At 38.7% G+C, this 23,581-nt stretch overlaps 1 protein-coding gene across 2 annotated transcripts in view; it reads left to right on the top strand.

Annotated features, from left to right (window-relative positions):
- Positions 1-23,581, top strand: part of PCCA (propionyl-CoA carboxylase subunit alpha) — a 403,819-nt gene that overhangs the window by 183,768 nt on the left and 196,470 nt on the right. For both annotated transcript variants that reach the window (XM_080798184.1, XM_080798183.1), the window contains exons 13-16: positions 2,021-2,164; positions 3,524-3,598; positions 7,831-7,899; positions 9,460-9,535. In XM_080798184.1, the coding sequence (XP_080654310.1) occupies positions 2,021-2,164; positions 3,524-3,598; positions 7,831-7,899; positions 9,460-9,535 (364 nt within the window). The remainder of the gene's footprint in view (positions 1-2,020; positions 2,165-3,523; positions 3,599-7,830; positions 7,900-9,459; positions 9,536-23,581) is intronic.

Genomic DNA, 23,581 nt, shown 5'->3' with positions numbered 1-23,581 from the left:
ATGGGTCTAATATACTTTTTTCTTACATGGTTACAGAGAAGTCTTCCAAGGTAAAACAGAGCCTTACAATGAGTTTATATCTTTAAACTTTTATAATACTGTGCTTTATAAAAGACAACAGCTCATAATTATGTAGCTGTTTATGTTTACTACATTTTAAAAAAAGTTTATTATTATTTATTATTATTATTATTATTTAGTAATGTCTACACCCAGTGTAGGGCTTAAACTCATGACCCTGAGATCAAAGGTTGCATGCAGCACTGACTGAGCCAGCCAATTTACTACATGTTTTTATATACATTTTTCCTTGAAGAGAATAGGAAGGTTGTACCATCTCTGGAGTGACCTCAATTCCAACCCTGCCTCTACCATTGATTGTAGATGTGGCTCTGGATTTGCTGCTCATTTATTCTTTCAGTATTTATTTATTTGCCTAGTGTATAGTGTATACTTTTCTTAGAAGGAGTTAATCATAGATTAGAGTTAAATCATTCACTTAACATTATAATTTTTTTTAACCTAATGAAGTGTGTGAGTAGTATTGATATAAAGCCCTTGGCACGCAGTAGGCTCACTTTGAATAGAGTGGTAAGATGGTTTCTCACACGAAATTTGTTTCTAGCAATAATAGATATGCTTAACACTTGTTCCTTTCTTGTTATATTTGTCATATGGAATCTTGTTTCTCAAAAAACTATAGCTTGCCTTCAAAAATTTATTTTTTGAACTATCTAATAAGATCTTTATTTAGTGTCACATTTATTTTACAAAGGGTAGATGCTTATTTTAGTGATGATTTGTCATTAAAATTATGTCAAAATGTCTTAAAATGTTGTTGAAACTGTAAACAAACTCATAACACACACAGAGCTAATTATGGATGCCATCTGTTTATTTTTACAAAGCTTTTTTTTTTTTTAAGACCATGGCATTGTCTGCTTATGATAAGCTTCAAGATTATTATAATGACTAAGTCCTGTCCTTCAATTAGTGTAGTTGAAGATGGGAAGACATTTCTTTTGTTCATTGACCTTTTCTTGTTTCAGAGTGTATGGAATTAGACATGTCATGATAAAGAAACTGTTACGAAGTGCATTTAGAACATGCTTAATTTTTATAAGAGAAGAAATCGGTATTAAAGCAGGATATGTGGCCAAACTTATATTTAAATATCTAAAACTTACGCAGGGATTTCAGTGACAGACAGATCATCTGCTCTTTATCAGTATCATAAGTGGCCTTCTTTTAGCTTTGTTAAGTTTAGGAACTTGTAAGCAATCAAATTCATAATGCTGTGTATCCCTGTTAGTATCCCTATATGCCAGTGCATGTTTTTGTACGTGTGTGTCCCGTGTGTGGGTATGGAAGGCCTGGGATCCCCATGACAGCATCATCCAAGGTAGTTATCAGCAATTTGCTGAGAGAGCAGAGTGATTTCACTGGCTTAGTTTTGCTATTGTGCGTGCTCAGCACTCCCCATGTAAGTCTGAAGGGAAAACAACCTGCAGGATCCATCTGCCCCTTTCTGCTACACTGCATTGATGTAAGAGTGCGCTAAGCTGGTTGCTTGTCAGGACAGGTTAGTGAAAGCATGAGCCTGGGTGAGACTCGGCTCGCCTCGTGCTTTGAAAGATCCTAAGCTGCCTCTGTGGGTGCCATGCTAAGTGTAGCAGAATAGCTTGATTATCTGCCATACGGAGGATTGCGGCTAAATACGTAATTTTCAGATAGGAAGTAGTTTCAGAATTGAGAGTCTTAAACATTGCCGGACGACATCTAATGAAAAATGGAGACAAGTAATACAGATAGTTTACAAATACTTTTTAGGTGTTTCTTTTAAAAAAATCATGCCTAGTATAGATTGTGTTTTAATTTTATTCTTTTGGTTTTGTAGTTCATTGTGATTGAATGTTAAATGTAATTAACCTTATTTTACCTAGAAGTTGTTGAACTTGTTCTTGCTTATTTCTGTTTGTCTTTTCCCACACCTATTGACGGGCTCATATTGGCCTCGCAGGTTGAGCATCCCGTCACAGAATGCATTACTGGCCTGGACCTCGTCCAAGAAATGATCCGTGTTGCCAAGGGTTACCCTCTCAGGCACAAACAAGCTGATATTCCCATCAATGGCTGGGCAGTCGAATGCCGGGTTTATGCTGAGGTAAAATGAATGATGTTGAGAGGAAGCATGGTGGTTGTGTCCCAAAGTCATGGGACCAGGTAGAGCTAAACAGTAGGTAAAGTTAGGATTTCAGAACTGCTGTCGAGTATGTGCTTATGTAATAAAGACTCCAACTGGGACAGAGGGTAGATAGTTTTGAGGTAATTCAAAATAGTTTTAAAGATTGAGTTTAATTAAGTTCCATGTATTTTTTCTGCATGGGAAAAATAGCTCCCAGTCAGTTTAAGGGGCAACAAAGCATTCGTTAAATATTCTTGCTTTTGCTAAATATTCAGTATGCTTGAAGGGACCGTGGTTTTTGTTTTGTTTGCTTGTTTTCAACTCTCATTTGAAATAAACAGAAGCATTTATTTCTGTGTTTTTGTTTGTTTTGTGCTTTTTGGTTTTTAGAGCCCACTCTGGGTGCACAGGAGTTGTTAATTCAATACTTAAATTTTTGCAAGTTTGTTTTCCAATAATTTTATCCCTTATGCTTACATGAAAGTAGCAATTAAAATTTAAATTGCAAAGCTTTCATTCATGATTTTAATTATGGCTCTTACTCCTAAACTGTCAGTCCAGTACTTTTATACTATTTTATAACTGTATTAATCATCAGATAATAAAGCAGTCAACATCTGAGAAGGCTTTTTTCAAGTGATTAAAATAATTCAAAGAAACATGTATACTATGTTTTACTTTTAGAACTCGAAGTTTGTTAAAACAAAAAGTAAATTACTAGTATCTGTGTCTAAGAATACTGGAAATTGTTTTCCAATGTTTTTTAAGGATATTGAGAATATACTTGGCTTGGTTATTCTTGCTTTTTATTATATTTTAAGTGGCATTGTTGGGACACTGAACTTATTTAGTACTTATTCTGATGATCTAAGCTATTTACAAATGGAGCACATGCAAAGTTTCTTTCAGGCCTTTATCTGAAGAACCAAAATTCTCCAGTTTTACCATATGTGAACTGTTTTGAGAGTAAGAAAAACAAGTATCTTTAGTGCACTACAGTTGTTGTTCTGAACTGGGGGATGTTTTGATGTAGCACTAGGTTATTTTATTTTTGCCCGAAGCATTCAAAGAAGATTTATAAAATGTTGGAATTTTACCAATTTCAATAAAGTATGATTAAGGTCAGGCTAAATTCTGCTTACAGTTCTGTTTGATTTTTAATTACTTGCCTAAGTAGTCTAGAGTGAGTATAAGACAGTAATATTCTGAAATCTGTGATTTGGTAAATACTGTATGTTGAAAATAGATCTATAAATGCTTCTTCATTGTATAAATATTTAACCTTACTTTGCTGATTTATATTTCAAAGACTGTGCTTCCTTTTCTTTGAACTTTCAGGACCCCTACAAGTCCTTTGGCTTACCGTCCATTGGGAGATTGTCTCAGTACCAAGAACCAATACATCTACCTGGTGTAAGTCATTAAGCTGTAATACCAAGTGAGAGGGTAAAACCTTGATTTATGTCATACTTTTATGTTAAAGCATGTCATCACTAAAGGGTGTAAATTGAAGGACAAGTGGAATTCCTGGGGAATGACAGTTTTTTGTTGTTTTTAAAAAAATATTTTGTACTTTGTGTTATGTAGGAAAGTCAGAATTCACTTCACAGGGGATGTCCAGAGACATCTGACTTGTAAATAAATGATAGTTTACAATGTTCCCAATTCTTTTGAAAATTGTAGTGAAAAAGATCACAGAACCCTAAGAATGGGAAATGACTTTTCTGTATTACTCTTTAATCTTTTCCCTAAATCTAACCAAGCTTCCCTGTATAGTGAGACGTCAAAAATTCAAGCACAAAATCAACCCCTTAATGGAAACGGCTTAAGGAAAACAAAGTGTGCCTCATTCTAGGAAGTGTCATGGACTTTAAGAAGTACATGTTTGCACCGGTTAAAGAAAAGTGATCACGGTCCACATAATTCATAATTCTTCTGTATTTAATAGCTGTTCTTTAAATAGTTTTTGCTGCATAAAAAGAACAAGGACATACCCTCTTTCTTAATCAAGGTAATAAGTGCATATATATATGACATTATGTTAACTAGTGGATGACAAGGCTGTAACATCTGTGAATATGATTATTCAGTTTGATTACTGGCATGAAGATGGTAAAAGATTACAGGAAGGATTCTAAATTCAAAGATGTTATTGGATATGTGATTTATTTCACTTTCTAAATTGTTTTTGCCCATATGCATTCTGAAGAGACTTGACCCTTTCTAGGCTGGGAGACTTCATGCTGTGTTCAAAGCCTGAAGGCAGAAAAAAAATTGTAAAGATTTAACAGGCATTATGTGACGTTAAATAGCAGATGAGAAAACAAGTATCATAGGGACATATCTAAACATTTTTTTAATCAAACAAAAAAGTATTAAATAAGAATTCATAATGATTCCTCTAGTTGTTAGAAGTTTTCACCACGTTGTAATAGCTAACAAGATGTCAAACATTTTGCCCTCGCAAGTTTTTGCAATTTGCAATTTTCAAACGTGAGACCTGTTGAAAGTACAAGTGATAATGGACAAACTATACCCCCTACAGTCTTTGTCCCACCAAATCTTTCTTCAATTAATGCTGCAGCAGGAGTTTTATGTAATAACATTTGCGGTTGTGAGCCATCCATAGAAAGAAAAAACAATTAAAATGCCTTAAATGTTCTGCTTACTGCTGTTATTTGCTTGTGTGAATGTTGCATGTCAGCTAAATGGACCAAGGAATAGATAAAGTGATTGGGTGCGGGAGAGTGCACACCAAGCTTTGTCTATCATTATTGCTGGGAGCAATCAAATTGATGTCAGCAGGACAGTAGATGCGTTGACAGCTGTAATTATGTATCTCCATGGTGATCACTTTTGGCCTGTCATGGAGGCCCACAAGTCCCCTCCCTTGGAAGCATTTAATCAGATTGGGCTGTCACTTGTCAGGTAGACATGGCGGGCTGGGAGTTGGACTGAGGGGGAGAGGTGACTCGAGCATGAAGGGTGGGAGACGGCTGATAGTTTCACACGGTCCACTGTTGATACAGAAGAAAGACATTTAAATTATGCCATAGCTTTCTGAGCAATGGCTTGGGACCCTCACACACAGGTGCCTGGGTGGTGGTGGTGGTGGTGGTGGGTGGTGGCTTTTCCTCCTTGCCTCTTTAGCTAGATCAGTCAGTTTGAACTTGGAAAACTCTTTAGGGCTGTTACCGTTTTTTGGTCACAAGAATACATACTTCAGGGTTAATTTACAGGCCATACACTGCACATGCTTCTTTAAGCCTAAAATTTACTTACAGGGCATTGATGAAGATTTTTTAAAAATCTTTGATCACCACATTTTATAAATTTGTTATTTTCCGACAGCAGTTTTGTTCTGCTCAGAAATTTGGTTACATTTCCATTTGACTTTATTCTTAAAGCTTTTTTTGCCAAAGCTAAAATTCATTTTTTTGTGTAGCCTTTGTTTCCGTAAAGGAATGGTGACTTAGTTTGATTTTTACTTCATTGTTAGAAATAAAAAAAAAAAAAAGCTGATGATTATTAGAAATAAAGCTATATAAGCAGGAAGTTATAAGCCAGAGTCTTCATGCTTTGTTACATTTTTAAATTAGAAATGTTGATTTGCTAATGAAATGTGTTTGATTAGAGATGTGTTTTGATTATGTATTAAATCTCTTGATTTTACCCTATGTATTTTTAGATTAAAATGACATACCTTCTATGATCATAATTTTAATGGATGACATGGTTATATCCAAGAGCCCTAGCTTACTTAACTTTTAGGATGGTGGTGGTAAAGATAACTAAAATGTTAAATTATGAACTATAAAAGAAAGTAATAAATAATCTTTATTGTCTGTTATTTGACCATGGGTTGAACAGCAGAGTTCCACCCTACCCTTGTAGCAATTTATGTAGCAAATAGGATATATTTAAAGTCAAACATTGTAGGATTTGTACCAGTCTCGGTTTGAAATGCAGCTTCAGCAAGCATGCTCTGGTTTTAAATAATAATAAATGGTGGTAAAATGAGCTCTTTAACTGTTTGCTACTAAAATTAAGAAAATGCAACTTCAGAAGGCTCTTTTCTGTTATGTAAGTTGGTGGTCAGCTGCCGTTTGGGGGCTCTTTGAATGTGGGGAGAGGGTAGATTATGATTTTATTGCTTTCACAGCTGTCCCATTAATTCTTTCCTAGTTTTTATAAACACTGTGAGTTTCATAGAACTGAAGTATGTTTCCAGAAAATAGAAAGCCAAGTTATGTTTAAGTGTGCTGAGTGACTTTCATTTAAAATTACAATTTTCATGTATGAATGCGAATGTAAATACAAATATCTATACTTTTTGTGTTTGCAAATACAGAAATAAAAGCACTCTGTGTATGTTACAGTGTTATCTTCTAAAGCCTTACAAAGAGAATAATAGTAGTGTGAATTTTTTTTTTTAAAGAGAACGAAACTGTGCTTTATCTTTTGATGTCACTGTATAATAAAGCCATCATCATACCCTCATGTGGATATCCTAGACAAGAGGTTCTACATGCGGTCCCTTGATAATTGCCTAAATTAAAATATTAAAGGCCTAACAGCCGCTGTGTTGACCTTTTCCTGCCTTGCTGCAGACAGATGAGCTGCTGTTTATTAGGAAGTCTTCTTCCCACAGGTGAAGAGCTACGTGAGCTTCCGATCTTCCCTTCCCACCCCTTTACAATGTCGGGCATCAAAGTCCTGCTGTTCTAGCAGCTTCGATTAAATTCCTCTATCTTCAAGACCCCTAGGACATGCTTGACAGTTTTAAGTATTTTGATTAGGTTTTAAATACTTCAGATTCCAAAACTTAGGCACAATAATTTAATAAATATTTCATCCTCAGCAACTGCTCATTTTAAAAGTTTTACATGGCTAACCTCTGTGCCTTACTGCTGGTATCAAACTGGGAGATGAAAACAAGAATCAGCGATGTACTAACTAACTTGTTGGCTGGTTAACAGCAATCAGGCTCTTCAAAAGAATATTTTGAACTTGTGCTGTTTTTTTTTTTCCCCATGAAAATCACAAAATCGGAACTCTAATTGGGGCTGTGTCTTTACAAAGCAAAGCTATGAGAAAAGCTGTACAAACATTAAAGTCTCAGGGGACTAACAGTAACAGAGAAAAAAACATTATACAGTTGAGAGGGTGAGGCAAAAAAGGAAAGTGTTACAGACATGAAAGCCACAGGACCAGCGTTCCTGGAGAGCTGATGAGCAGAACTGCCGAGTCCTAGTGCCCGGCTTGACTGGGGTCCTCCCTAGAGCTCTCAGAAGGATACAGTGGGGAGTGTGCCTAGAAGGGGCGCATCATTCATGCCATGCTTCAGTTGGAAGACACCATCAGATAGCTACAAATGCATCCCAGGATAGTGATGTATGACGTATTATCATTGTTATTTTTTGAGGTTTCTTCATTCCTTTGTTTAGTGGAAGAGCAAAAAAAATACGTTGTACTACATACAGCTCAAGATAATTTGGTCTCTATATGGTTTAGATTGTTTTTCTGTTTTCTGGAAGCTGAACTGTTACTTGAGATTAAATTCTCCATCTGTTCCTTAGAAGTTAAAATTGTGAGAAAAATGACTGTACAATATGAAGTTACTTTCATTTCTTTCTTTCTCCCAGGTCCGGGTTGACAGCGGCATCCAACCAGGAAGTGATATTAGCATTTATTATGATCCAATGATTTCAAAAGTTAGTTCAATTTCTTAATGGCTTTGTTCATTTTTCTTCTGAAGAAGTGGAAGTATTTAATTTAAAAAAATCTGAAATTGAGCTGTTCTCTGAATCATGTGCTATAATTAAACAAGTAATTGTGCACTGATGGAAAAGTGAAAGCAGAGCAGATTTTTTTCCTCTGGAGAAATTTCAGTACAATGTTACTTTGTAACACTCCCCAATCAAGTCAGTCATTGGCTCTTCCCCATCAAATGGAATGATGATCCATTTAGTTAGTTAGGTAACTATTAAATAGTTAGGTAACTAAGGGGCTCCAATGCAGCCCATACAGTTAGGATGAATTAAGTTGTATTTGGTCATTCCTGAAAATTACCTGAGATAGAAGTATGAATGGCAGACCATTATCAAGGACTTGGGGGGATAAGTCCTGTTTTTTGGAGTACTTCTTACCATCTCTCTTCAGTTTTTATGAATCAGTAATTATTTGTGGGGATTGCACATAATTAAGGTTTATGTAAGAGTATAAGGTATCTTTTTGCCCACCTGTGTTTTTGAAATTTGACTTTACAGAATAACAACAATGCCTAAATTCTTTCATCTTTTAAAATCTTTAGAATTGTAAGGTATCGTAAAATGTAGAATTTCTGACCACAGAATTTACTAAAAACCCTTTCTCAAGTTGATGTACTTACAGCAAGCAAGCCACTTTTTCTTTATCTTTTTTAACTTAATTATTAAAGTGAACTTTAGGTATTTTGTTTGTTAGAGACGTGCTATTTAGTTTAAAAATAAAAAACAAATATTATAGATGGATTTTTAATAGATGTGGTTCCGTTTTTGGTGAATACATTTCTGTTCAGAAACGTGACCTACAAATACAATTTCAACCTGGCTTGATACTGAGGAGCTGATGGAGGGCACTAAAGTAATCGCATGCGACACCTTGACTAACGTAATAATGAGAAAAATATTTTATGAATACTTAAGATCTTATTAGCAAGCAAATTAGTAATAAAATGTTACTTATTGCATGTATTTAATTGCTAATTTGGTTAAGATTCCTCTAAATAGGCACAAATCATATAGAACAGGAAGACCCTTCTGATTTTCTAATACAAGAGCCCTTTGCATCTGTGCTATTATGTGTAAAAGCCAGCTAAGCAGGCTTTCAAACTTGGAAATGACATTCTCGTAGGGAGAGAAAAAACAAATCTTGCCTACTCCTTCCCTATCCCAGACGTTCATATTTTATCCCAGATCATGTTCACATTTTGATACCTGCCCTTGTAAACTTTTTATGCTTGTTTTTATTATATTGTGATTGAGCTCAGAAAGCTCTTTTCTGTGATAGTGAGTGTAGGAGAAATGTCTGAAATAGCTTGATTTTTGTATTTATTTAGTTTTAAAATTTTAATTGCCATACTTTATGTTACAAACTAAACCACTGTGAAGTTTCAAAAGATGTTCTGGGAAATCTCTTAGGAATTACTTTGATTTTTATTAGAATGCATTGTTTGACTTTTAGATAGATTGATAGATACCGATATAAATTGTTTACTGTTTATTTCCTTTTAGCTGATCACGTATGGTTCTGATAGAACTGAAGCATTGAAGAGAATGGAAGATGCGCTGGATAATTACGTTATTCGAGGTGAAAACAAACGTTTGGGTCTTAATATTATACATGGTGTCCAGTTCTAGCAAACAGCTTGAAGATACACTAGAGAATTCAGTAGAAAATGTGCTTACTGTGTGTTTCAATAGAAATAAGAAAAACTTGAACTAAATTGATAGCCCTATACTTTATGTATATACTTTCAGTTATTTAATTAAACTTGTGATTCATGACCTTTCCTAGATGAGCATTTAGTATTTTATGTACTGTATGGAAAATGGTTCTGTATTCTGAAGTCTATTATTGGCCAGTGCAGCAGATTAGCTGTTTATTGTCTTTTGTCATTGTCGATGATGTTTGGAAGGATGAAACTTAAAAATGTATAGAGATATAAAATACAGTGACCTACAGTTAACTGACTTGGGAGTAGAGGGTATAACCCTTTGTGTCTATAAGGTCAAATTATAAAATATTCTCTAGCAAATGCAGTTTTGTTACCTCATGTGCATATAGGTCAGTTCTAATGCTTAACAAAGTGTGATCCTACAAGCCTTTAGGATGTAAAGCAATAACTGATTTAGGAGCAACCATTTTACTTTTATATGTATATATAAAGGATTTTATCTTTAAGTGATCTCTACACCCAGTGTGGGGCTGAGCTTAAGAGTTGTGTGCCTCACCAACTAAGCCAGTCAGGTCCCTCTCAGCCATTTTTTTAAAATAATGAAAGCAAAGTTATACTTATTCCTCTTAAGGAGTAAATTTAATTTATATTTGTATTATAACTTGTATTAGCAACTTTTCATTAGTTGTGAAAAGATCATTTCATTTTAGTCCAACATAAATTATCATCAACTTCAGAATAATGGAGTTTAACATTGAATTTAAAGTGTAAAATACAAGTTCACTTTGAGTTATGAGTGAGTAGTGCGAGTCTAAGCGCATTCCTTGGGAAGGACTGGCCTGGGTAGTTCTGCTCTTTTCTCATGGCTCATTAAAGCAGTGGCACTAGGAGGCTGAGGGGGTATAACATTGGTGGCGTGTTATCACCTAGCCCCCATCTAGCCCATACAGAGCTGTATGTGGTTTCAAAAGGATTCCCTTCAAGGGGACACAGCCTGTAAGTCAGAAGGCTTGGCGAGTAGACAGCAACTTTGTGAGAATTAGAAAACGTGCTCTTTTCTCAGGTGCGTTCTGCTGTGAAACTGAGAGCCCAGTTTAGCAGTGGAGCACGTCAAACCCTTAACACTGCACCGTTGATCCAGTGCCTTTGTGCAGTAAACAGTTCATGCAGGTGTACAGTAGTGGCTCAAGACAGTTAAGTGACTTCGTTTTGTTTTGTTTTGAGAATGTGAGCGGTGGGATGGCGTGCTGGCTGGTTGAGGGGAAGGGCAGGGCAGGAGGGAGAGAGAGAATCCCAAGCAGCTTCCTTGCTGACATGGCGTTCCGTCTCATGACCCTGAAATCGCCCCCTGAGCCAAAAATTGAGAGTCAGATGCTTAACTGGCTGAGCCACTCAGTGGCCCCTAGTGACTCTTTTTACATATTTACCTTCCTCTGCTCATTTTTGTCTATGGTGATTAGTAGTCATCCAGTCCTCACTTTTCCTCAATTTTTTTTTTCTCTTGTTAGATCTGGAGAAACTTCTTACCTTCCTTTGCTTTTACTGTCACTCTCTTTTCTTAACATTTGTTAACTAACAGGTAACAGTGATTGTATCTAATCTTATGTGCTAGTGATTCACCTTTGTCAATGGAAGGAAAACAGTCAGCTCTCAAGTGAACTCAGATGTAATAAAAAAAAAAAATCAGTAACATCAGTATCCAAAGCATGTACACATTTGAAAAATCCTCTTCACATTGTTTTTAGCTCATTCTCTAGTTCATTTTTAGCCTGAATTGTGGAGTAGTTACTATTTTTTTTTTTTTAACTCTGCCATGTTCCACCATAAGCAGCAGTTACATATTTTCTCTATATATTGGTTAAGTAGGCCTGGAGGGGTCTGTTTTCCTTAGAAATACTATCCCCCCAAATGGGTGTTTGGAACACGCATCTAATTTGGGTATGCATTTTTCTCTATGTGTTTGACTACACACACACAGACATGAACAAGGTATTTGGGACTGTTACTCCCAGAGGCCTTTAAAGTTATCTGTAAGAGTTTTCTAGATTCCTGCCCCCAACCAGTATTTTTGCAGTTTTTTAAAAAAGTGGTTCTTTTTTTTTTTTTTTAAGATTTTAATAATTTATTTGACAGAGAGAGAGAGACGCAGTGAGAGAAGGAACACAAGCAGGGGGAGTGGGAGAGCTAGAAGCAGGCTTCCCCCTGAGCAGGGAGCCAGGTGATGGCTTTGCTCCCAGGACCCTGAGACCACGACCTGAGCCAAAGGCAGATGATGAACGACTGAGCCACCCAGGCACCCCGGTATCTTTGTAATTTTTATTGTGGTTCGATTATTAGATTTTGGCTAATTTGAGTTATGCTCTAGTGAGCCTGAGTGGTAAATTCATGAATTTGAGATAGTCAATTTGAGTAAGAATATTTTGTCAAATCACATTTCTGTTAAACTTTGATGTAATGTAGTGGCATGGCATATGGGCAGTTTGTCAAAATATTAGTGTTGTGTTCTACTCTGGCTTCTGAAACAAATACTCCTTCATATTTATAGAATACACTTTCATGTTTTATATTTAAATGAATGTTTGCCACTAGTTATTACATGTTTATTTTATGTTTTAAAAAGATTTTATTTGTTTACTTGTCAGAGAGAGAGAGAGAGAAGGGGAGGAAGCACGAGCAGGGGGAGGGGCAGAGGGAAGAAGCCGACTTGCTGCTGAGCAGGGAGCCTGATGCAAGGCTAGATCCTAGGGTCCCCAGGTCATGACCTGAGCCAAGGGCAGATGCTTAACTGACTGTGCCACCCAGGCGCTCCTAGTTACTACATTTTTAAATGAAGTGACTTGAGTATGGAGTGGTAGTAGGCTTGCTGTTCCTCTCCTAACTTCTATGTATCATACGTAAAATAAAATGTGTTTTATTGAGCAGATAGTTTTTTTCCAGGCTTAGTGTGAAATTTCTGCCTTTGGTTCACTGTGATACAATAGAAAGAAATCAGACAGGTCTGGGTTCCTATCCTGTCCTGACACCATTTAGGAACTGTGATTTTCGTTAAGTTACTCTCTCTGAATCTCATACTCCACATTTAAAAATGGAGTGTTAGCCTCTGCCTTATAAGTTGATTAACTGAGATTAAGTATGGTTAAGAGATTAACTGAGGTTAAGTATGTAAAAGGACTTGGCACAGTAATAGCTCTGTAACTTCAGGTCCTACCTTCTTTTGTTCCTCTCTCATTACAGTTGTAAAACTACATATTTAAAGACCATATATCAGAAATTATTATCCGTCAGTTAGTGTGATACGTGAAACTGAAGAAGCCATAGATAAACAATATTGAAAGTCCACTGTAGGTCATTCTTGGTGCTGTGCCCTCCTGCTCTGCTTCTTCAAAGCATTTGCCATAACTGTAATTAAAATACTAGTTGTCTGACTAATTGCTAAATGTCAGATTATCTCATAAGAAAGTTAGGTGTGTGAGGGCAGTGATGGTGTTATCTTCTTTACTCACACCTTACTAGTGCTTAGCAGTGCCTGACACATGGTAGGTGAGTAATACTTGTTGAATGAATTAATGAATGAGTGATAATATCCCTATATCAAGGAGTTTCTAGTGAACTTGGAATGAAACAGACAGATATCGTGAATTCATAGATGCCCTAATGGTGGAGTGAGAAAATATGGTGGGAATTGAGATGGGGGCTCTTTTTCTCTCCTCACCTCTGTGTTTGGTTCTTTGAAAGCATGTGAACACTGCCTTAGGATTAGGGTGATTCGGTTGGGAGTACCTTGCTTTGTACTATCTTTGAGCAGCTCCTCAGGGTGACAGCATTTTTTAAAAGACCGAACTCTCTGTGGAGGGAAAGTACAGGGGATGGGCACACTTGGGAGTGTTGGAGTGTGACTTGGTCTTATCTTTTGGGAAAGTGGCCTGACATCGGATGTTGAAAGTGCATGCTCTTTGACCTACCTGTTCAGTCTTTAGGAATCTTATCCTACGAGTTAAAAGACCGAATTGTGCAGTGATGTTAATGAGGACATTTATGACAGCATTGGTTATAGTAGCCCACATACTAACCAACCGAGGTGTCCAGCAGATGGGTGGACTGAAGGAATTACTATGCATCTTCAGTGTAAATTACTGCTTAGCTGGTTCTTGAAGGCATGTCCGTGCATATTGTCAGGTAGGAAGGCAATTTGCAGAGTGAGGTATGGTGCAGTCTGACGTTAGTTAAGCCAACTTTCCCATCCTATAGTATCTTTATCGTATTTGGATGAGCATAGAGAAGACTGTGGATGTATACACATCGAATCAAAACACATATATAGTTAGCTCAAAGCTTTATCAGAAGTTTGTTTTCTCTTGATATATTGCTCACAGGCTTTTTAGGTATTTTCTTTCTTTCTTTCTTTCTTTTATAAAGATTTTATTTATTTATTTGTCAGACAGAGATCACAAGTAGGCAGAGAGGCAGGCAGAGAGAGGGGGAAGCAGGCTCCCCACTGAGCAGAGAGCCCGATGCGGGGCTCAATCCCAGGACCCTGGGATCATGACCTGAGCCAAAGGCAGAGGCTTTAACCCACTGAGCCACCCAGGCGCCCCTATTTTAGGTATTTTCAAACCTAGAGAAAAGTTGAATGAACAGTACATTGCACACCTGTATGCTCTTTGCCTAGATTGCTAAGTTATTTTACGTCATTTTTCCCTCCGGCTCTCCCTTTCTCCCTTTCTTTGCCTTCTCCTTTCTCTTCCTTTTTGCACGTCTTCCTTCCCTTCCCTCCTCATCTTTTTCCTCAGCTATTTAGAAGGGAAATTGCAGATGTCATGATACATGACTCCTAAATATTTCAGTGTGGATCTTAAGAGTGAGATCATTTTCCTGTGATTTCCAAAATCACAACACCATTGTCACTCTCAAGAAAATTAACAGGCATCTGCTAGGATCATCTCATGTACTGTCCATATTCCATTTTCCCCTGTTCTGCAAAGAACTGTCTTCTTTAAAAAATCTTTTTTTAATCCCACCCACAATCCAGTCGGAGTTACACATTGCTTTTACTCACGTCTCTTTATTATCTTGCTCTTTTCCTTTTTGGATTTCGTATCATAAACTCTTCAGTAGAGTCCTGGGTAGCTGACTTGCAGAATGTCTCACATTCTAGATTGGAGGTTTCATTATTGGTCTGGTAAGGCACTTGGGGAATGAGGTGGAGAGGTGGGGGTTGCAGCTAGAACAAGCAATTTAGTTTGAATTGGTGATTTTGAATATGGTGTAGTTAGCGAACCTTAGATGATTTCAGGGTGTGACTCTGGGACTACGTGGCTAAAGTAAGAGAATAGATTATTTGAAATGAGATCCTAGGAGCTGAGCAGTGAGGGTGTTGCCTGGGTCATCCACATAAGGTGACAGGAGTTAGGATCCGAAGGAAGGTCATGAGTCAGGTGACATAAAGTCTGCAGCAAATATTGGGTTATGACGAGGTGTTGGTAGATGACAGGGAATTGGAGAAGATTTTTTGACCAGATAAAATAAACCTCAAGGAAAAAGAAGTTTCTCCAAGGATTAGAAGAGGTAATGTTCTAGAAATGGCTGTGGATCTCAAGGACGTATGTGAAGGTTGCTGGAGAAGTGAGGTTTTCATGTCCTGGCGTGCTCTGTCCTCTTCTTACCTGAGGACCTTCATAGTTAGGCTGTAATCTAAGCAGTTGTAACAATAAAAAATATAGTGATCTAGGAAAGATACAATTTAATTTCTCTGCCATGTCATAATCTCAAAAGGAGATTGTCAAGGGCAGGTAGGGAGATGCTTAGATTCACAGCAGATGGTTTTCACTTGGGGGCCCCAAAGTGGTTGCTTTTATGCCCATCATCCAGCCTCAGCAAGAAGGTGGCAGGGGGAGTTCACGCCCTTTTTTTTTTTTTCCCCAAGGTATAACCTAGAAAGTACCTTTATTTTTGTTCCCATTCTACTGGCGTTTAATCACATGGTTGTAAATAGCTTCTGGGAACTTGGGAAATGTAATAGATATTCAAGGGAGCCATATACTAAGCTAAAAAGTGGCGTTTCTTTTATTAAAGGAAAAAGAATAGATATTGGTGGATGACTGGGGAAGTGAAATGTATATTTGTATGTGCTCCTTTCTGGAAACATACACACACAAGGGCAGAACGAGTAAGATGGTGTACTTACAGGGTTTGGAGGGAGGATCAGGTAGAAATGTTTGGCGGATAGGAAACAAAGTACATGGAATGAAAAGGAGAGACTTCTTTGATTTCACTTTTAGAATTCTGACAATATTTCAAAATAAAATTATTAACGTTCTGGGGAAGAAATTCAAAATGGAGTACAAGCAAACAAATGGATATACTGTATGAATAATCATGGTGATGGGGTGGGGAGGAGGGAGAGGAAAAAAAAATCTAGCCTTAAATAACTGTTAGCCATGTTTTGACTGGATACTCTCCAGCTAAATACAGCATTGTAAACAAACATTAAATTCTGTCCTAGTTCATGGGTTAGCAGTTCTGAAACCAGTTTATGTATGTTCTGGGGTTGAGGAAGTAAATACATGGGTTTTGGATAAGATGAGTGACATTTCTCACTGTCCGAGAAAGAAGTTAAAGATGTGGAAATGGATGAGGATACAGTGAGTCCTGCGGTGTTGAGTTGAAACTGGGGTATCCATGTAAACTCGCGGTTTGTAACATAGATTGGAATGTAAGTGTACAGATATGTTAGTGTGTGTCTGTGTGTTTGTGTGTACATATATACACATATTCTGGAGCTCAGGGTTTCTTTAGTATTACTGACATTTTGGGGTAGACAGTTTTTTGTTGTGGGGGGCTGTCCTTCACACTGTAGGGTGTTCATCACCACCCTTGGCCTGTACTCATTAAATGACTGTAGCGTCCCTTTAGTTGTGACAGCCAAGTATTTCCAGACACTGCCATATGTTTTGAGGGAGGGGGGCAAATCACCCTCGACTGAGAACCACAGAGAGGTCATGGAAACATTGACACCCATAGCAATGAGCATACCAAGAACCCAGATCTTTTTTTTCCAATACCATTGTCTCATAAATGGAACCAGCACTCCATGGTAAAATGGCTGATTTCTGGAAGAGTGTTATGATGAGCCTGAAGCATCTTGTATGAGAAAGCAATCAAGTGCTCAATGATGTTGATATGTCAGAAAGACACAGAGGCCACCTCTCAGGGGTTCCCACTGGCCAGTCTGGGAAAACTTCAGCAACAGAATAAATAATGTTAGCAGTGGGTTAAAGCCCATTATCATACTGCCATAAATAGATAAGAAATATAAAAGAGGGAAGAGGCACAGCTCTTTTCTACACTAGATTTTTAATTAGTGTAGGAAAAGGCCTACTTGTGCCAAATTGTTTATTTAGGTAAGAATCATCAATGACAGATGCTAAAATTAGTGGGTGAAAATATGAGCAACAGGTATTTGCATAGTTTCGTAGTATATCCCCAGGAAATACTAATTAATTATAGTGGGAAATGAAGTATCTTAAAAATGGACAGACCTAGCTGTTTACCCAAATGATCACAATTAGTATCACTGGTCATGGGATATAGCAACATCGCGTGCCTCTTGAGGTATGATGCACTGAAAATAGCACATTGTTTCTGTGATGTTCTCCCCAAAACATATAACCTGGATATAATCATGAGGAAACAGCAGACAAACCAAATTGGAAGACAGTGTATGAAATAAAGGGCTTGCACTCTTCAGAAGTTGTCAAGGTCAAGAAACACAAAGTGGATCAACCTTATCTATCTATATCAAAGGAAACTAAGGATAAGTGACAACTAAATGCAGGATTAGTTCCTGAACCAGAAAAAAAAAAGTTTGTGTTTTGTAGTAAAGGTCATAAATGAGACAGTTGGTGAAATTTGAGTAAGGTTTGCAGATTAGATAATGATACTGTTATCAATGTTAATTTTCAGACCTGGTCATTGTACTGTGATTACATGAGAGACTTACTTTGGTTTTAGGTAATACTGAAGTAAGTAGAGGTAAAGTACATCCTGTTTTTTACTTATCCCCACATGTTTAAGGAAAAGAAGTGTGTGTGTATATGTGTGTGTGTGTGTGTGTGTGTGTGTAAAGAGGGAAAAAATGAATGATAAAACAAATGTGTTAACAGATGTTACAGTTGGTGAATCTGGGTGAAGGATAAAGAGTAATTCTTCATACTATTTTTGTGAATTTTTTTATATTCTGCAGTTATTTAAAAAAAAAAGTTAAAAAGATAGATGAAGAGGAGCATGTGCCTCCTACCCCCAAAGCTAAGGAATTTCACTTAAGGAATAAAAACAGATGCGTTTGTGATTCTGTATGATTCATCTGATGAATTCTAACGGCTAGAGGGCTTAAAGAAATTGTTTTGTAAAGGACAGGAAAGGAAGGACAACTTACTGTCTTGTTGGCTAACCACTTGGTTGTTCAAATAATATTTTTTCTCCTAAGTTGATTGTGAGCTTTTGTTAACATAAAAAGTCTTGAGAGCAGAAATGTAATTTGGTTAAAGTTAATTTCTGAGTCCCCATGAAATAAGCAGTGGCTTTTGGCCTCCGTTTGATCCTGGCCCTGTGTGCAGCTAATGTCTGGCCAGTGTTTTGGAAACAGCAGGTAGTCAGGAGAAAGCGGCTCCTAGGGGTCCGCTCTTCTATGGGCCTGGTCGTGATTTCCCATACAGATGGGACCCCGTGAACTTTGGCAGGGGTCATTTTGAATTCCCTGTCTAAAACTCAGAGCCATAATTTTTATGAGTATGTGATTAATAATATCGTTGAAGTTATAAACTGTGTCTCAGAGTACCTCTATGGCCGACTTCATGTTTGAACAAGGATCAGTTTAAAGAGCACTGTCTTTCCTGGGACATGGAAAGAAAGTAAACTCCGTACAAAATGATAACTTTCAGATGTGTAGGCCATCTCTTAACAGTTCCATGATTTTTTCCCCATCTATCTGCTCTCTTGAGCTTTTAGGAAAAGAAAGCAGTTTTTTTATTAGTCTCCCATTTGGCTTTAGAACTAATTACTGTACAGTAGTCTTTGGAGTCAGTGGAGGCACCTAGATTTTGGTTGTCTGCCATTAGCCACTGTTTCATCTTCTAGTCCTTCGGAAAGAGAAACAGATAATGAGTGGATTTTGCATAGTAATCGGTAATATTTTATTCAGAGAACATTTAAAGAGAAAGTGCTTTTGTGTAGTAATTTTATTCCTGAAGCCTCTTTTAGCAAGATAAAAGTCTGTTTTCATGCTCTATTTACTATTCAAGTAGAAAGATTTTTGAAAGTCTGGGCTTCATTTGTGTGCTTGAATGGCTCTGCTCTTTGATATCCAAAATGTAAATTAGTATTTGCTTATAATAACTTTGACTTAATGTTTTTCTAAAATCAGTTATTTTTCAACTTTGAATGTGGAATAAAAGTGCAATGTACCATTTATCCTGTAAAACTGCATACGTTTTAATTTTTCGATGTCCTCAGTCACAAATTGATCCCTGGGTGTCAGAAAGCAATCTTATTTTTGTTCAGATGATCATTATTTCTGAAATCTGTGTTGGGGTTTCCTGAAGACAGACTGATGCCAGCTACTTTGGCATCAGCCTCACAGAGGAGCAAGAAAATTTATACTGTCACTAGGCTGTCACAGGAGAGCCTGTAAAAGTCAAATACGAAATATGAGTCCAAACAGTATTATTTTTATTTAACTGAAGGACACAAATCCAGAGAGTTTAGATTGCCTTTCTAAGTTATTTACACATAAACTAATAAATGGAAACATTCTGAAATATTAATTTGCACATAAGAACACTTTTTTTTGGAAATAAAATCCAGCTGCACCTTGATCTTCTAATTTTCATCCTTTCCAGCTCCTTCTTCAATATCATATTTTTTCCAAAACTTCAGTTATGGTGCAGGAGTAAGTTACACACTGCTGGCTTTGTCTTGCATTTCTCTGTTCCCCATCCTGGATTCCTCCACGTGGACATCAGCCTCCACGCTTTCTATGTTCTGGGTGGCTCTGCGTCCTGATTGGCCTTCTCTTCTGATCTCTGACCCCTTGGACACCATCAGTCTCCTCTCCCAGGCTTCTCCAGTTTAACTTCTCCACAGTGAATCTGATGTTTTCCTCTCAACTTGTTTTTTCTATGAAGTGGTGGCTTCTATCCTGTAGCGCGCCAGAGCCAGAAGTGACTCATCGCCCCCATTCTTTTTTTTTTAAATACAAGATTTTATTTTATTATTTTTAAAGAAGATTTTATTTCTTTGTTTGTGAGAGAGAGAGAGAGAGAGAGAACAAGCAGGTAGAGTGGCAGGCAGAGGCAGAGGGAGGAGCAGGCTCCCCACTGGGCAAGGAGCCCGATGCAGGACTCAATCCCAGTACCCTGGGATCATGAGCTGAAGGCAGATGTTTAACCAACAGAGCCACTCAGGTGTCGTACAAGATTCTGTTTTTCAGCAGTCTCTACTCCCAACATGGGGCTCGAACTTGAAACTCTGAGATCGGGAGTCACATGTTTTTTCGACTGAGCCAGCCGGGCACCCCTGTCTCCCTCATTCTTGACATCCACTACGTCACCATGCCCTCTCAGCCGGCTGAATCTCTTTCAGGCCCAGCTGCTTTTCTCTGTCTGTGTTACTTACACCCTTGCTGTGGTGCCGGGGGTGGGGGGAGAGTGGGGGGATGGAGGGGACTTGCTGGTTTTCAGCAAGTCTCCTGCAGTTATCAGCTAATGTTTTTTTCCATCTTCACTCCTCGCCCTTCCCCAGTGCCCCTCCCCAGTGCCCTTCCCCAGTGCCCTTCCCCAGTGCCCTTCCCAGTAGCAGCCTGCATGATTCCTGGAGCTCAGACCTAGTTGTACCTGCCCTGCTTCACCCGTTCTGGTTGCCCTCAAGAGCAGTAGAATCGTTGCACGGCTATCAGGCCGGCACGCCGCTGTTGCACTTCTCACATACACCTGTCTTTCCTTTGCTCATGCTCTTCGGCCATTGTGTATGTCCTTCAGTTCTCCCCACAGAAATACCTGGTGGATTCCATTTGCTTTTGACAACAGTAAGAATTCTTTTTTTTTTTTTTTTAAGATTTTATTTATTTTTGAGAGAGAGCAAGCACCCATGTGTGCACGCGAGAGCAGGGGAAGGGCAGAAGGGAGAGAGAGGGAGAGAACCTCATGCAGACTCGGCGCCCTGAGCGGGCAGCCTCTGTCGGGCTCCGTCCCAGGACCCTGAGATCACGACCTGAGCCGAAACCGAGAGTCCTACAGTCCACTGACTGAGCCCCGCAGGCGCCCCAACAACAGTGAGAATTCTTAAGTATTTTAAGTTTCTCCTTGATATTACCTGCCTTTGTGTCCTTCTGTGTCTTTCTCTATTTCCTCTCCCAGCCAGGAAGTTTTGCCTTAAGTCTCTCCTCCTTTCCTCTTCCTGGAAGGCCACATCTGTTGTTGCCAATGCATAGAAATCTCTGTGGTGAGCCATATCTTTTTCTTCTTCAAAAGTGCTTTAGTTTTGTCTGTTTGTAAAACATACAGCAAAGGGATTCTGTTCTCTTTCATAGCCTAAGCTTTTTTAAGGAGTCTTTTATTTTAAATTTTTAATTATTTTATTTATTTATTTATTTATTTTATTTTTTTAAATTTTTGCTTACTGAGTTCGTCTTTCTAAGCACTCCCAGCATTTCATTTTCATTTACCCAAATATCACCTGTTATATAGGCAATGATTTGTTAGTTATATTTGTGTCATTAGACGTTTTTTACACCTTCCAATACTTTCCCCATAAAAATATGCATAATCGCAATAGCCTTCTGACCGTTAGTTGTCGAAAACTGTCTAAGTCATTACCCACAGAGCAAGGCTGGGATAACTGTGCCTTTGTCCAGGGCATGTCCTGTGAATGGTACTTATTAGATCATTGTCTATAGGTAATAACTTCTTCCATGAAAGTTTAGCTATGGGAGTGGCGTTAATATTTTAATTTGGAACTTTTGCTAAATGTTTTGAGGCAGTTTGAGTAGATTGCAGATTTTTTTTTTTTTAAATTTTATTTATTTATTTGACAGAGATCACAAGTAGGCAGAGGCAGGCAGGCAGAGAGAGGGGAAGCAGGCTCCCCACTGAGCAGAGAGCCCGATGTGGGGTTTGATCCCAGGACCCTGAGATCATGACCCAAGCCGGAGGCAGAGGCTTAACCCATTGAGCCACCCAGGTGCCCCCAGATTGTTTTTTATAGAACTTTTAGTCACCTGGTATCCTGAGGCAGGAATAGAGATGCTCAGTTTTGCACGTGGTTGCTAGCCAGCATGGTCTAGCGTGCAGAGATGCCTAGAGCAATGCCTGGTTGGATGTATTAAGTTGGTTGGCTCAGAGAGAGGAAATCAAATTGAAAGGTGTGCCCTTCTCCCCCATATGTATACATTAGAGTTCAGGTTAACGTGCTGTAACAAAGATTCTTAAATACAGTGGTATAAATAAGATAGAAAATTATTTACTACTTTTTTTTTGAGGGGGGGTAGGGGGCAGTGAGAGAGGGAGAGAGAATCTCAAGGAGGATCCATTCCCAGCACAGAGCCCAACATGGGGCTCGATCTCACAACCCTGAGATATGACCTGGGCTGAAATTTAAGAGTCAGATGCTTAACTGCCTGAGCCACTCCGGCGCCCCGAAAATTATTTACTTCTCATTTAACTCTCTGGGCTGGTCTGTGCTGGGGGGGCAAGTTTGTGTTCTGTAGTCATTCCAGGAGACTTGTAGTCATTCCAGGAGATACACCCCTTCCCCCTCCACACCCCTGTTGTGTTCCTGTGTTTCACCTTCATTTCCAGAGTGGTGTTCCCGCCGTATCAGGAAGCCCATAGGAGGAGGCAGGAAAGGAAGCCCAAGCAATTCTTTTCAAGTAAGCAAGGCTAGAGTTGGACGCTTTGCTCTACCTTCCTGCCCCTCCTCTAGGAATTAGTTTGTCAGGTCCAGTTGTAAGACAGACAGGGTCCTTTTGTTCTCCTAAGGCTCTGTTACTGTGGAAAAAATGAAAAGGACATTTTAGGGGAAACCCACAGGCTGCCATAGTTTTCAACATATATTGCTGTTGTAATTTCTGTTTTATTAAACTTGAGATAAATGATTCAGTCTCTCTGAATCATGATGTTCTTACTTTTAAATCTCTTTTCTGCTTGCCATTTTCTTATTCTGCGACTGGTTACAGAAAGTTCCCCCAAAGTGGGCGCCATACTGTTGTCCAGTGTTGGCTCACACTTTCTTCCCTGTGATGCCTCATTGCACATGGGCAGTAGCCACAGAGTCAGTGTAGATAGGTAATAATTAATTCGCTCAGAGTATCGACATTGCTGAAAACCTTATAGCAAATGGGAGCAACCCCCTTCCGGGAAGCGCCAGACAGTTAACAGCTTCGACTTTGTGGGTCACATGGTCACTGTTACAACTGCTTGACTCTTGTGGCACATACGTCAGCTGTGATCACTGCTGTATTCCAGAAACACTTGATTTTTAAAAATAGGGGGTGGTTGGGTTTGCAGGCTGAATTTTCTGACTGCTGCCTATTAGGATGGCTGTGTCCTGTCAATAAAGAGTTGTAAACTTGGAGGAATGGGACCTGTGCCGGATGCGAAACCGGAAGTTAGGGAGGGAGGTCTGGGTGCGGCGGGGCTGCTGGGGGATGTGTCCGTCCTGCACACTGTCTTCTGCGCTGCGGCCGTCCCGCATGAAAGGATGACAACGAGCTCAGCATTAATGTCCCAGCCCCAGTGGCTGGCATTGCCTTAAGCATCACCTCCTTTGGACCTCATGATGATAAAGCCACATAGCTTCTGTTGTGACCACCATTTTACAGATGAGGAAACTGAATCTTTGAGAGGCGAAGTAGCTTACCCAGGGTCAGGGGTAGATCTGGTGCGTGAGCTTGACGGTCTGATTCT

The sequence above is a fragment of the Martes martes genome (genome assembly GCF_963455335.1).
Source record: "Martes martes genome assembly, chromosome: 3".
NCBI classification, from domain to species: domain Eukaryota; kingdom Metazoa; phylum Chordata; class Mammalia; order Carnivora; family Mustelidae; genus Martes; species Martes martes.
The sequence above is the reverse complement of the archived record's forward strand: the minus strand, read 5'-3'. Positions and strand labels throughout refer to the sequence as shown.